Source organism: Moschus berezovskii, chromosome 7 (genome assembly GCF_049115385.1).
Source record: "Moschus berezovskii isolate FMDL1 chromosome 7, NW_MosBer_1.0, whole genome shotgun sequence".
In the NCBI taxonomy this organism is placed as follows: Eukaryota; Metazoa; Chordata; class Mammalia; order Artiodactyla; family Moschidae; genus Moschus; species Moschus berezovskii.
The window spans coordinates 85,419,219-85,435,019 of record NC_142466.1 but is presented as its reverse complement, the minus strand read 5'-3'; the positions used below and the strand labels follow the sequence as shown (position 1 = coordinate 85,435,019).

Here is a 15,801-nt window from a genome sequence, read left to right as displayed (position 1 = left end):
GTGGATCACAACTAACTGGAAAATTCTTCAAGAGATGGGAATACCAGACTACCTGACCTGCCTCCTAAGAAATCTGTATGCAGGTCAAGAAGCAACAGTTAGAACTGGACATGGAACAACAGAATGGTTCCAAATAAGCAAAGGAGTACATCAAGGCTATATATTGTCACCCTGCTTATTTAACTTATATGCAGAGTACATCATGAGAAATGCTAGACAGGATGAAGCACAAGCTGAAATTAAGATTGCCGGGGGAAATATCAATAAACTCAGATATGCAGATGACACCACCTTTATGGCAGAAAGTGAAGAAGAACTAAAGAGTCTCCTGATGAAAGTGAAAGAGGAGAGTGAAAGAGTTGGCTTAAAACTCAGCATTCAGAAAACGAAGATCATGGCATCTAGTCCCATCACTTCTTAGCAAATAGATGTGGAAATAATGGAAAGAGTGAGAGACTTTACCTTTTTGGGCTCCAAAATCACTGCAGATGGTGACTGCAGCCATGAAATTAAAAAGCGCTTGCTCCTTGGAAGGAAAGTTATGACCAACCTGGACACCTTATTAAAAAGTAGGGACATTACTTTGCCAACAAAGGTCCATCTAGTCAAAGCTATGGTTTTTCAGTAGTCATGTGTGGATGTGAGAGTTGAACTATAAAGAAAGCTGAGCGCCAAAGAATCAATGCTTTTGAACTGTGGTGTTGGAGAAGACTCATGAGAGTCCCTTGGACTGCAAAGAGATCCAAGCAGTCCATCCTAAAGGAAATCAGTCCTGAATATTCATTGCAAAGACTGATTGCTGAAGCTGAAACTCCAATACTTCGGCCACCTGATGCAAAAAATTGACTCATTTGAAAAGGCCCTGATTCTGGGAAAGATTGAAGGCAGGAGGAAAAGGGGATGACAGAGGATGAGATGGTTGGATGGTATCACCAACTCAATGGACATGAGTTTGAGTAAACTCCAGGAGTTGCTGATGGACAGGGAGGCCTAGTGTGCTGCAGTCCATGAGGTCACAATGAGTCGGACACGACTGAGTGGCTGAACTGAACTGATTTACTGTTATTGGGCTTCCCCAAAGGCTCAATGGATAAGGAAACTGTCTGTAATGTGGAAGACATAGATGTGGGTTTGATCCCTGGGTTGGGAAGATCCCCAGGAGGAGAAAATGGCAATCCACTCCAGTATTTTCCAGAAAAATCCCATGGACAGAGGAGCCTGGGCTTTAGTCCAAAGAGTCACAGAGTCAGACAGGATGAGCGACTAAGCAAGCAAGTAAGATTACTGTTATTACCAACATTAATATGAATATTTAGCTTTAATTGGTACACCTGAATTTAAACATGTGCATATCTTACCTTTTGTCAAATTTCTGCAAATAAAAATAGCAAAGCCATAGCATAATGAAATGTACTCAAACAATCATGGGGGCTATAAGATCAATGGAAGTTAAATTGTTCTTTTAGAGTAGGATTTCTTAGCTTTTAATATACTAATGTGCATAGTGAACATCAGAGTTATAGAATTTTCTATAGTTTTTAATTTCTTTAATCTTGGAATTTTTTTTTTTTTTTTTTTTCATACACAGAGCATCTCAAGGACTTAGGAGTAGCACAGAATGTAGGGTGGGGAAAGTTTGCTGGGTTCAAGCTCCTGTCAGGTTTAAGAATACATAGCTGTACAAGCAAAAATCCAAGACCCATGTCTAAACCCTTGCTACTCAAAGTTTAGTGTATGGAACAAGGTGTTTGTTGGAATGTAGCCTCTCAGACCCCAACTCATACCTATTGGAAAAGAAGCAATTTTGTTGGGGGGAGCTGCATTGCATGGCAGGCAGGATTTAAGTTTCCTGGCCAGGAATTGGACCCATGCCCCCTACAATGGAAGCATGGAGTCCTCACCCCTGGACCACCAGGCAAGTCCCAAGAAGCAATTATTTTTTTGATAAGAACTGCTGGTGATTCACATGAGCATTAAAGCAGCTTGGGAAGCACAGATCTAAAGAAAGTCAGCCTTTTCACTGGATAGCTGGTGATTTTCTGCTGAGGTCTGCTGGCTGGTATGTCCTTTCCAGCCACATCCAGGTCAACAGACATTGACACTTCTTCATATACTGGTGCACAGTTCTTGAAAGTTGATGATATTGACTAGATCACTAATTCAAAGTCCGTGCGTCCTCAATTCCTAATAATTGAGGAAAACTAACTTCTAAACTTTTTGAAATATCAACTCAACTTTGCAATAAATGAGACGGGTCAAGTTTGGGTTTTAATTTCAATATCCATCTGCAGGTCTGGATTATGTTCTTTTCCACCTCACTTTAGTGAGCCTGAGCTCTGTTCATTTCTTATTAGACCATCACTCCATGGGTATACAAATATTCAAGTAGATTATGATTTTTGCCTGCTTTCTGTCTTCTCTCCACTCACTTTCTATCTTCTTGGCATATCTTCCTATTTTTGTGTCCCCTAAACATATATATTTCACTGCCAGGAATGAAGCCAAAATGAGCCTGACCTATTTAGAAGTGGCTGCTTTACACCTGGTTGCAAAAATGACAGAAAATTAGCAAAGTGACTTTCCAAGCTCAAATGGGAAGCTGTGCTTCTAGGCTTGTGTGAGCTGTCATAATAGTGACAGCAACCACAAAACTTCTAAAAACAAAAATCTGAACAGCTGCTGACAGCTTAGAAAAAACAGCTTTATTTGCCTTCTAAGAAGATAAAAAAAGGCAACGGTCCACTGTGTGGCTTGCTGTATTTTAGTGGATAAAAACTAGTCTCTAATAAAAGGAAGCAAAGCAGTAAACTAGACTTTGTAAATGTTTTTCAGAAAAAAAAAACAATCCAGCTAAGATGCTAGGGAAATAAAGTTGCTTACCAATCTAAATTATACATGGAGTATTAATATAGCATTTCATCTTCTGTGAATGCTAACAAAGCTGAATTACTATCAGTCTGTTTTCCTGGTTTAAAACAAACAGAAGAAGTATACACTTATATGCTAAAGAAATGTGCATACTATAAGTTATAGTGGAAACAAAAGTAAACAAAAAATAAATCATTAACATCAGTTTACCTCAAGGAAACAGGCCTCTTCCTGGACACCTGTGACCCAACCTTTCACAACATAGATAATATTCTGTTGATGTATCATAAGGAGGCTCTACACTAAAAGTCCAAAGTTTGGTAAAGTGGAAAATTGAAATTGCCATTATAAATAATGAAAAAATCAAAGGCAAACCTAATTTCAATCCATGGGACCAATAACGGTGTTTACATACTAACTACACAGACATTCAACTTTCAACTGGAATTATCAGCTTTTATTCACTATGGTTATTTAACATATATGCAGAGTACATCATGCGAAATACTAAGCTAGATGAAGCACAAGCTGGAATCAAGATTGCCAGGAGAAATATCAGTAGCCTCAGATATGCAAATGACACCATCCTTATGGCAGAAAGTGAAGAGAAACTAAAAAGCCTCTTGATGAAAGTGAAAGAGGAGAGTGAAAAATCTGGCTGAAAACTCAACATTCAAAAAACGAAGATCATGACATCCAGTCCATAGCAAATAGGTGGGGAAAAAATGGAAACATTGACAGATTTTACTTTCTTGGGCTCCAAAATCACTGCAGACGGTGACTGTGACCATGAAATTACAAGATGCTTGCTCCTTGGAAGAAAAGCTATGACCAACCTAGACAGCATGTTAAAAAGCAGAGATATTACCTTACCAACAAAGGTCTATATAGTCAAAGCTATGGTTTTTCCAGTAGTCATGTATGGATATGAAAGATGGACCATAAAGAAGGCTGAACACCAAAGAATTGATGCTTTTGAACTGTAATGTTGAAGAAGACTCTTGAGAGTCCCTTGGACTGCAGGGAGATCAAACCAGTCAATCCTAAAGGAAACCAGTCCTGCATATTCATTGGAAGAACTGATGCTGAAGCTGGAGTCCAATACTTTGGTCACCTGATGTAAAGAGCTGACTCATTAGAAAAGACGCTGATGCTGGGAAAGATTGAAGGCAGGAGGAGAAGGGGACGACAGAGGATGAGATGGGTGGCATCACTGACTCGATGGACATGAGTTTGAGCAAGCTCCAAGAGTTGGTGATGGACAGGGAAGCCTGGCCTCCTGCAGTCCACGTGGTCACAAAGTGTCGAACACGGCTAAGCGAGTGAACAACAGTTCACTGTGGGGCCAGCATGTTCTATGGTAACTAGTTACCAGTAAAATAGATTGAGGGATTTGACCCAAAAGAACACTGCCTTTTAAATACATTTGTTGCCTGCTCAGAACCAAGCATTTCATCCACTATTAACACCTTCTAAAGACACTGTCTTCCAGAGATTTAAATCATAATTACAGTACAAAAAAATTAAAGTATAAAGTACGCTATTTTGTAATAATTCCATCCAGCCAGGGGAAAAGACCAAATAGTTTGTACTGCAAAACTAATCACTAAAGATCAACCAAATGTACAGGAACTAAGTAAAAGAATTTAGAATATATAGTGTTATAAATAATGTCATTGAAAAACACTAAAAGAAGTAGCAGGAACACTTCTATGTGGAGTAATAAATCAGCACAGTCTGGAAAAAGAACCATTCTTCACTAGCACTTGTGTGATTCAGTTTCTGTCTTCAGAACTACTGCTCATAGTACCCCCTTTTTTCCGATTAATGTGGAAATTTTACATGAATATGTTTTGTTGCCTTGTAATTAATAGTTTTCCTAAGGTTAAAAGGGACTTGGTGGAGAAACAGACCACAACATGTTTCACAGCATGAATAAATTTACAGTAATTCACGGCAGGAGGGGCTGTTAGAAAAATATTGTGAGACATTTCAACTGTGCTGTGAATGGGAACAGGAACTGTGCAGTTCAACTTCCCAGCCTTGCCTACTGAGCTCACTCAATCACTAAGGGCAGAGAAGAAAAAAGAAAGGATATTCTTTCAAAGTGCAAAAATGACAAACATTTCAACGGGAACTGCAAAGTGCTAAAAGATGGAATAATTTGGCTGGAAAAATATAAATGTTTAAGTCATCTCTACTTAACTGACATATCTGGAACATTATATAAAATATCTAGTCCAATCTGATCATTAATATAATGCGGTTCATGCATTTATTAATTGATCAATTCAGCAAACATTAATCAAGTGACTGTTATGTTCAAGGGATACATCAGGCACCATGGAGGATATGTTTTTGCTTATTAAATGGAGCAAATCTGGGGACTTATCTGGTGGTCCAGTGGTTGAGAGTGTGCCTGCCAAGGCAGGGACACAGGTCCAATCCCTGGTCTGGGAACTAAGATCCTGCATGCTGAAGGGCAACTAAGCCCATTCACTGCTAAGCCAGAGTTCTAGGGCCCATGAACCACAACTATAGAAGCCTGTGCACCCAGAGCTTGTGCTTTGCAACAAGAGAAGCTACCACAATGAGAAGCCCATGAACTGCAAGGCAAAGCAGCCCTTGCTGGCAACAACTACAGAAAAAGCCCTCACGCAGCAATAAGGACCCAGCACAACCAAAATAAATTAATAAACAATTTTAAAATGTAGAGAATCTCTTCATAATATAATGCTTACACAGTTCAGTTCAGTCACTCAGTCGTGTCCGACTCTTTGCAACCCCATGAACTGCAGCACGCCAGGCCTCCCTGTCCATCACCAACTCCCTGAGCTTGCCCAAACCCATGTCCATTGAGTCACTGATGCCATCCAACCATCTCATCCTCTGTCGTCCCCTTCTCCTACCCTCAATCTTTCCCAGCATCAGGGTCTTTTCCATGTGTCAGCTCTTCGCATCAGGTGGCCAAAGTACTGGAGTTTCAGCTTCAACATCAGTCCTTCCAATGAACACCCAGGACTGATCTCTTTTAGGATGGACTGGTTGGATCTCTTTGCAGTCCAAGGGACTCTCCAGAGTCTTCTCTAGCACCACAGTTCAAAAGCATCAATTCTTCTGCGCTCAGCTTTCTTTATAGTCCAACTTTCACATCCATACATGACTACTGGAAAAACCATAGCCTTGACTAGATGGACCTTTGTTGACAAAGTAATGTCTCTGCTTTTTAATATTCTGTCTAGGTTGGTCATAACTGTCCTTCCAAGGAGTAAGCATCTTTTAATTTCATGGCTGCAATCACCATCTGCAGTGATTTTGGAGCCCAAAAAAATAAAGTCAGTCACTGTTTCCCCATCTATTTGCCATGAAGTGATGGAACTGGCTGCCATGATCTTAGTTTTCTGAATGTTTAGCTTTAAGCCAACTTTTTCACTCTCCTCAATGCTTACACAACGCAATACTAAAAGGGGAAGTTTTTAAAGAAAGCCCACCTTACAAAGAAATTAAATCCCAATAGCTCTTTTTTATTGAAATGAAAGTATTACCAGTTGCAAACCAAATGTAATGGCCATAGTTACTGGCAAATTGTTGGGTTTACAATGATGAAATACATAAGCCCATACTTCTATGAGTTACTCTTAGAGTTAGCTAACAAGTTTCATTTAAAAAAAAAAAAAAGTAGCAATAAGATAAACTCCATCAGTGACTTAAACACAATAGATATATACATGTTTTAAAAGTTTGCTGAGGGTGAGACCTAAAAAAACAGCCAACTGACCATTAATCCATGTTTTAAATAAGACCTGAAGACTTGAGGATATTATCCAACTTATCCAACATGGAATTCCAGAGACAGAATTTAAATCCAACAATCTAGAATAATTTGATGCTCAATCTAACTTCTCCTAAAGAACCAAAGTTAGGAAACTGTTGTGAGGAAAATTAATACGTGACTAAGCCCCAGACTTCAGTCTCTCCCTCTCATCTCAAATCTCTAGAAAGTACATCAATTTTTTTTAATACACAATCATATTGGAAAATCAGAAGTCATACTATTGCTGTATAAGAACTATGAGAAACTGCTAAACAAAAGAAAGTAGGGAAATGAAATTAAAGAAAATCAGTACAGTTCCAAACAGACACAAGAGTAGGTACTGCAACAAAACAGGGAGGCTGCTGTGCTGACCTGAGACTGGAGGTGGACTGTAGGGCACAGTGGGGCCTCCCCTCCACCAAACCACAGGGTTATTGGTTAAGAAAACAAGTAGAAGTGACAGGAGGAATAAGCTTTCCTCATCCCACCCTGGCCCTCCCACCTCAGGCACAGCATCCAACAATTGCTGCAGCTGCCCCCAGGTAGAAGCAATGAGTACGGGAAGTTTACAAGAGAAAATCAGTCATGCTAGGTACTGAGGATACCCTAGAGATAAGATGAAACATTATATGGAAAAGGGTGTTTCAGTCACTTAAATAAAAAGCATCACTAGAGAGTTCAGAAATTAAAAATTGATTGGCAGAAGGAAAAATTCAGTAGCTGGAGAAATAGCTGAAGGGCAAAGTAGTGAGTAAACAGGCCCCCATTATGCAGCACAAAAGAACCGGCAGATGGAAAGTATTATAGAAAGAGTGAGAGGTGTGGAGAGAGGAGCCAGAAGTGTAAGTAACCATCTAAATAAATTAGAAAATTCTTCCAGGACTGAAGATGTGAATACTCACACTGAAAAAGTACACCGAATGTCAAACAAAATAAAATTTTAAATACACACACACACGCCTAGTTACACTGTAGTAACATTGAAGAATAACATGGATAAGGAGAAAATCCTAGAAGATTCTAGAGAAAAAAGAAAAGCATGGGCTACCTATCAAAAAAGAAGCATCAGGCTGGTCTTGGGTTTCTCATCAGCAATACTGAACACAGGGAAAATGTGGTGATATCTGCAAAAATCTGAGGAAGTTATCTTGAGTCTAGAATTTTACACTCAGTCAATTCCAATGAGAAGAAAAAATACAGGCTGATTTTCCACTGGGCAAGAACATGAAGATTTTATTTTATTTTTTTAATTTCTCTGAAAGAAATATTAGAAGATACACTCCAGCAAAAAGAAAAACCACTCCAAGAGGAAGTAGTGGAATACAAAATTCCAGGACATACAAAAAAATAGTAAATCCACAAAAACATCAAGTAACAATCTAAAAATAAAATCCCACATAATAACAATCTGAGAGAAGGGAGGTAAAAGTCCAGGGAAGTAAAAGAATCCTTTCTCATCTTGTTGGGTATTCTTTCTGGATATTTACAGAAAATATGTTTAAGTATGTGTGATAAATATTTTGGCCTTATATAATTTATACAGAAACAATTTATAAGTTTCAAAAAATTAAGAAAAGTAAAACAATGACCAGTATCAGTGGAAGAAAAAGGAAGGAAAAGGAATAATCTTATAGAAAAATAGGCAAGATATAAGTAGGCAATTCAATGAAGAATAATTGCAATGTCCAAAAAACAGGAGATATTCAATAACAATCAGGAAAATGCAAACTGAAAAGTAATGACATACCACTTTTTTAGATCTACAAAAAATAAGAAGCTTGTTATAAGGTACACTTTGTTAGGGTGGCTATAAATTGGTACAATCACTTTTCAATGTGCATACCATATTAACCAAAAATTCTGTTTCCTACTACGTACTCTAGAAAAACCTTTGCATCTGTTTGTATGTACAAAGATTATGTATAAGGATGCTTGCTGAAATACTTTTGTAATAAAATGGGAAATGCCCATCAATATGGAAAATTTAACATAATCAAAGTATATTCTACCATGAATAGCACACAAGGATTAAAAAGATATGATAGATCTATGGTTACTGATCTGAATGATCACAAACAAGCAAAAGTCAAGTTTAATATGTAAATGTAGGAAATTATTTTTGCAAAAATTTGTTTTAATAGTATTTGTGCAATTATAAGAAAAAAACCGTTGGACAGAAAGTAAAAATCGGCAGAGAAAGAACATAACAGCTTAAGAACACATACAAAAAAGTCTATCAGTTCATCTTTTCTAATGTTGCTTTATGAAAAGCATTGTTGACATTGAAATTAATTGTGAATATTACCAGAAAAGTAATCATTCAGTCCTAATCAATCAACCAAACACATGCCCTCTGAAAGTGGATTCAAGGCCTCACTCTTGTACACAGAGTTCATTGACTAATTTGTAGGAAACAAATTCAAAAACATTAAAAATTGACAAACTGATCAAGAAACATTAGAACCAGTTCATTCCTATCCCTCCCCTACCCCAATCACAATGGTCTATCAACAACGCATTAGGTGGGTGTATTACAGGAATGTTCTCAAGACAATATGGTCAAAAGTTAAAATTAAAAAAATAGAATTGGTTTCAGGCAAGGGCAAATCAGATGTCTATTAAGAGCCTTTTGTGAAATCAGAGCAGGAGTCAGATGCTTTCCCTTTTGCCCTCTCAGAGGTTGCTGAAACAGTGTGGCCACAATAGCCGTGGGGACTTGGGAGCTAGCCAAGAGGCCAGGTGACTCAACATTCAATTTCTTGTCCCTCTAGGCGATTTCTCTCAGTGGTACAAATTTATACCAGAATAAAGAGCAGTTATCAGGAAAAGATAGATATTAAAAGCTTTTTTTTTTTAAGTATTGGCTAATAAAGAAAGCTGAGAGAAGTTGACAAAGGACAAAGCTTTATTCCCCATTGTGAAATCAAAAGGCCCTTGTTACAACAAAAATCTGGGGAAAGGGTAACTGCTGTCTTCTAAGACTCCTCGGGGGAAGAAACAAATCCTTATCATTCCTTTATTACATTCTCATTAAAAATGAGCAGCACCTATATTTTCCATAAATAAAAACTGACTCCAAACAATAGACTCCTCTGAAAACAAAGGCTTGAAAGTTTATGGTTAATATACAGATTCCCCTCAGACAAGAACCAGGTGCTCCATGACAGTCTGCTGTGTCACCAGCCGAAGATCACATTTAATTGTGAACTGATTAACTGGTTGACTGATTAAAATTTCAGCAGAGGAATAATATGCGTATGTGGGTACTGCAGAGGTGTGTCCCAAGAGCCCTCAGCAGTAAAATCTTAACCAGAACTCTTGGCTTTTCCTTTCTTGTAAACACACTGGCACTCACAGAGCTATAATTTTATGATATGGTGCCCTTTTAAATTTTGGAAGTACAAATGCTGGGGAGAGAAACGGGGGACAGGACTAAAGGAGACTGTAAACCCAGACATGGGAGAAAGCATGTTTCAGGGCACATTTGTGGCGCCCCACCAAGAGACACTGACATCTGGCAGCAAGACAAGTTTAAGAGAATGTTCTGTATTGAATCGTATGTTCTTATGCTGCCAGGATGCATTATCCCCTGGGATCCTTCCTCTACATCAGCAGTACCCAACACTTTTGGTACCAGGGATCACTCTCATGGAAGACAATTTTTCCACAGAGTGAGGTTGTGGGGAGGGGGGTTCTGGCAGTAATGCCAGAGTGATGGGGAGCAGTGGGGAGCAGCAGATGGAGCACTGACCACTCGCCTACTGCCCACCTCCTGCTGTGCAGTCTGGTTTCTAATTGTGCGGTCCACAGTCCCAAGCGCTGGGGACCCCTGCTCTACATAGCCTGGGTGCCAACCAAATATATATGGCTAGTGAAGTACCACACTCTCAGCAGATACTTTTTGGATGGATGGATGGATGGACAGAAAAACGAACAAAGAAACAAAGGAATAAACAGTGTACACTTTTTCTGCATGCTTAAAACCATCCACTGAGCATTAATATTCTACTTGCAAAGAATGGTCAACAAAGTTGCTCTCAGCTACTGCACACAAAAGTAGCCCAACCCAGTAAAGACATCCACAGCATAAATACAAAGTCTGTAATGGTAACCTTCACAGTCTATCACACAATGGCAATTAGATACTTAATAGCAAATAGAACTCATTGATTTAAAGGTATATTACCACAATGGGGTATCTGCAGGTTTGCCAGTGAAATATTCTTGTTGTTTTCATCCAGACAGTACAAATCCTGAGTTTCTGGACTAGGTTTAGTCTCCTGAAGAGTCTTGAGCCACATAATGTCACAGGAGCACGTAAATGGGTTGCCCACCAGGATCCTACATGGAACAAAAATGAAATCCAATCAGCCTTCTCTTTCTCAGTTTTAGCTATAGAAGTGTTTAACAAAGCACTAATAACATTATGAATTCCTTCCAGCTGGCAATCTGTGGAAGACACACCCATCTTTATAGTATAACTACTTATTATTCACTCATTAATTGAACACTGATCTTCTGCTATGTGTAAACACCCCCATAGAAGTTAAAGGATGCAAAGTGATGTAAGACCTTTCAGACCCATAGGGAAACAAGATAGGAACAGAAATAACTATAATGTAGTATGGAAAGCAATGTCTCATAAGATGGAGAAAAATAAGACGCCATGACAAATTTTTCAGAGTTATTACACTATTACGAAGATCTTAAGGGAAGAAGCCAACGTTAAGTTTTCAGGAACACCAACATAGTGACTTCTAACCAGGCTAGAGATTCAAGTGTTACCACTTAATAAGTTTAAACTTCAGTGGATGCTCGGGGCTGGTGTACTTGGATGAACCAGAGGGATGGGATGGGGAGGGAGGTGGGAGGGGGAACACGTACACCCGGGGCAGATTCATGTCAATGTATGGCAAAACCAATACAATAATGTAAAGTAATTAGCCTCCAATTAAATAAATAAATTAAAAAAAAAACTTCAGTGGAGGACAGAGCAATTTTATCTGAATTAAAAATGAGATTATGAATATAAGACAAAAGTATACTCCCGGCTTTCCAAATGACACGATCACAGTCCAGTTTGACTGGTGCAAGAAACTCAAACTGGAGTGAATGTGACTGATGGAACCAGGAAGGAAGCTCTCAGACATCTTTCTCTCTCTCTCTTTCTTTCTTTCTCTCTCTCTCACACACACAGACAGAAAAACACACAGACACACACACACGCGCTCATGCACACATCCCAAGCTCAGGTTTTCCAAGAGCAAGGGCAACTGAGCTACAGGCTGAGCTACTTAGTCCCTTCTCAGAGGGTGTTCACAGAGAAAGCCACCATTCAGCCATGCTGCCTTGGACTCCTGTGGCCTGTGATTGGTAAAGGAGGAAGCAGTCAAGAGGAAAATAAAAACCACAAGAAAAAAATCTTTAAATGCTTTTTTATAATACTCAGTGGCCTATTTAAGATGACTTCCATTTATGGAAATGAGCCTTTAAATGAGGCCATTTAAAATCATTATGTAGGCTCTGCCTGGCATTAACCACAATACTTGAGATTTCCTTGAGGACAGGACCTGGGCTTTGCAACATCATTTACTCCTGTGGTTTTCTGGTTGGATTCTAAGAATCTCAGAGAATCCCTGGAGACTTTTCCAGGAGTTTTTTTGGGGGAAAATGTGGTCAAGGCATGCTCATTTAATTTGTGTTGGCTTGACAGCATCCAAATATCCCTCCAACACCAAAATAAGAGTTGACACTACTAGGTATGGAATATACAGTTGAAATCCACAATGTTTAAACTCCAACTAAGTTGTTTCCTGGTGTTCTGAATCCATGAAAAACTAAGAAGGAATAAAGAAGCAAAGGGATCTTCAATTATAAATACACCAGTGTTCATCCAACCATACAGCACAGGCAGACAACTGGCTTCTTCCTCTCACACACTGAGCAGACTTCTTTTGCAGTGATGGTTAGAGCAGGTTAGACTTACTATGTTTAGGCTTCTACCTCTTCCACTGGATAGCAGAGTCCTGGAATGCACAAACCTTTCTCCTTATATCCCCATGGCCTAATGTCATGTTAGTTTGATTTGTAACAGGGACACAGTTAACATTTGTTGAGTGAATTGATCAAATAGGTTACAGGGAGAATATTGAGACATGTGAAAATGAAACCAGAATCCAATTTTTAACCCATCATGAAAAGCCTGTGCAGTGATGCTCAAAATTTTTATACTGAGTAGCTTACTCTATTTCACATATCTTCCTTAAGTTTTGTATGCCCATCCCCAAGTTAGAAACCTAACTCGAATGGTTCAGATAGTAAAGAATCCACCTGCAATGCAGAAGTCCCAAGATAAATCCCTCGGTTGGGAAGATCCCCTGGAAAAGGGAACAGCAACCGACTAAAGTATTCTTGCCTGGAGAATTTCAGAGACAGAGGAGCCTGGGGAGCTACAGTCCATGGGGTCATAAAGAGTTGGACACAACTGATCACACATGCACAGGCTTCATTGCTAAAACAGGCCAACAGAAGCCTCAGTTAATCCTAAACTCTTGGTGGGTTAGAAAACCAGTGTTGCCACTTTCTGGATTATGTTTATTCCAAAAAGTTGCCACCATGTAACTGTCATTATTACCTAACTCATTAACTTGGTATTGCTCTACTAGTGGCATCTTCTAATCTGCACAATTTCTTTGTGAATAAAGGTGGACCCTACACTTTATGGGAAATAGATGGGGAAACAGTGGAAACAGTGTCAGACTTTATTTTTGGGGGCTCTAAAATCACTGCGGATGCTGATTGCAGCCATGAAATTAAAAGACACTTACTCCTTGGAAGGAAAGTTATGACCAACCTAGATAGCATATTAAAAAGCAGAGACATTACTTTGCCAACAAAGGTCCGTCTAGTCAAGGCTATGGTTTTTCCCATGGTCATGTATGGATGTGAGAGTTGGACTGTGAAGAAAGCTGATCGCCGAAGAATTAACGCTTTTGAACTGTGGTGTTGGAGAAGACTCTTGAGAGTCCCTTGTACTGCAAGGAGATCCAACCAGTCCATTCTAAAGGAGATCAATCCTGGGTGTTCATTGGAAGGACTGATGCTGAAGCTGAAACTGCAATACTTTGGCCACCTCATGCGAAGAGTTGACTCACTGGAAAAGACTCTCTAATGCTGGGAGGGATTAGGGGCAGGAGGAGGGGACGACAGAGAATGAGATGGATGGATGGCATCACCGACTCGATGGTCATGAGTTTGAGTGAACTCTGGGAGTTGGTGATGGACAGGGTGGCCTGGCGTGCTGCGGTTCATGGGGTCGCAAAGAGTCGGACATGACTGAGCGACTGAACTGAACTGAACTGAACCATATCCCAGGCCACGTATAGGTTAAGAAAAAGTTATTGCCTAGTATTCAAAGACCTGGTCCACCTTTGCTCACTTCTGACATACACATCCTGTGCTTTCAGGTTCTTTGGGTAGGAATGTCAACAGTTTGTATTTGCTTCACAGTGACAGCACAAGAATTAAGAGGACTTCCCTGGTGGTCCAGTGGCTAAGACTCTGAGCTCCCAATGCCCAGGTTCAATCCCTCATCAGGGAACTATATCCCACTTGCCAGAACTAAAAGATCCCAACTAAAAGAATTGGCAAAGTCAAATAAATAAATGAATATGAATTCAGCACACTTGGAAATGCTGGCTATCAAAGATCAATAAATTTCCACGTTTTTCCTATCGTTTTACAACAAAGGGGATTTAGGCATGAGGATAAATCCTGAATGCAGTGACTGATCCTTCAGGGAATCTCACAAAGATAGGTGGGTAGGGAGAGGGTTGTCTCTACTCCAGTGTTCATTAAGGGCCAGTGGGCACTCATTTGGAGCATAAACCAACAGTGCGGCTGGTTTTGCCCACTGGTATTAATATTTGCTCCTTGAGTGCATTTGCTCTCCATTAGAGCCTGGACAGAACAAAATCGAAACCAATGTTATGAGATGTATAGCCATATTTTTCACACAAAACCCTTGTCTTTTCCTCTCCTTTAAAAAACAAGTCCTTTATGTAAAAACAACATTTAAACTCATCATAAATGATACATTACTATTGAGATTTCTATTTTTTTACTGCTGAATCATACTCTCATGAAGGAATAAAAAAAAGTAGCCCACAATTAAGAAATCTTTTTCCAACTCATTTTCAAATTTTGATATAAAAATAGATCTGCAGCATCGCTTATTTTTAAAAATACTTAATTACACTTCCCTTTGAAATTATTTTCCCCAAATGCCATACAAAATTATTACTTACAGCTCAGACAAGTCAAGGTGACGAAAATGTTTCCTAGACAAAATCGTCAGTTTATTTCGGGTAAAATTGCTGAAAGGAATCAAAAACATTAAATGTGAATTACAAGCATATATTTCAGGAATAAAGTATTTAGAATTTTTTTCAAAACATAATTTTATATGATCATGGTTCCTGCCTTACTTAGATCCAGTAATCTCTTTCTTTCACCTTGAGTGATAGCTTAGTTTTTGCTGCCTCTGCTATAATTTTTGCTTGAAAGTGGGGTTGGGGTGGGGGGTTTATAATTTTCATAATGTCTATTTTAAATCTCTTTTTTACCCGAAAATTTCTTTTCCATATTCTGAGCCAAGTTACATACCTCCCTAGAAATATTTGACCTTCTGAACAATTAATAGGAGGATTAAACTAAATTAAATTTAAAGCAAAACTCGCTAGATGAAAAGATACTTCAAAAATAAAGAGCATCATGAATATTCTGAAATATTAACATGACACACAAAATTTTGAATACTAACTGAATTTAACACATCAAAATTGAAAAGATAATACCTATTGATTAACTCTATGTGCTTGCTGTTAAATGACTTCCAAATAACCAATTTCACAATGAGAACAATAAAAACAAATAAACAAAGAATATCTGACATTTTGTCCAGAACAAATAGTCTAGCAACATATCATTTTAAGATTCGGATCATCCAGACAGTAAAAATATGTCCTATTTGCGACTGAAAAATACTAACAAATTTACTGACATGTTTCAAATATATATTAACAGTTTCATTTAATGAAACAGGAGTTTCAGTTTCCAGT

General features: G+C 38.8%; 1 protein-coding gene across 4 annotated transcripts in view; it reads right to left on the bottom strand.

The window, feature by feature from the left end:
• The window catches only part of NTRK2 (neurotrophic receptor tyrosine kinase 2), a 409,841-nt gene that overhangs the window by 351,870 nt on the left and 42,170 nt on the right, over positions 1–15,801 (bottom strand). For all 4 annotated transcript variants that reach the window (XM_088838074.1, XM_088838072.1, XM_088838075.1 and 1 more), the window contains 2 exons: positions 14,989–15,057; positions 10,869–11,023 (listed from right to left, as the gene is read on the bottom strand). In XM_088838074.1, coding sequence (XP_088694200.1) covers positions 10,869–11,023; positions 14,989–15,057 — 224 coding nt within the window. The remainder of the gene's footprint in view (positions 1–10,868; positions 11,024–14,988; positions 15,058–15,801) is intronic.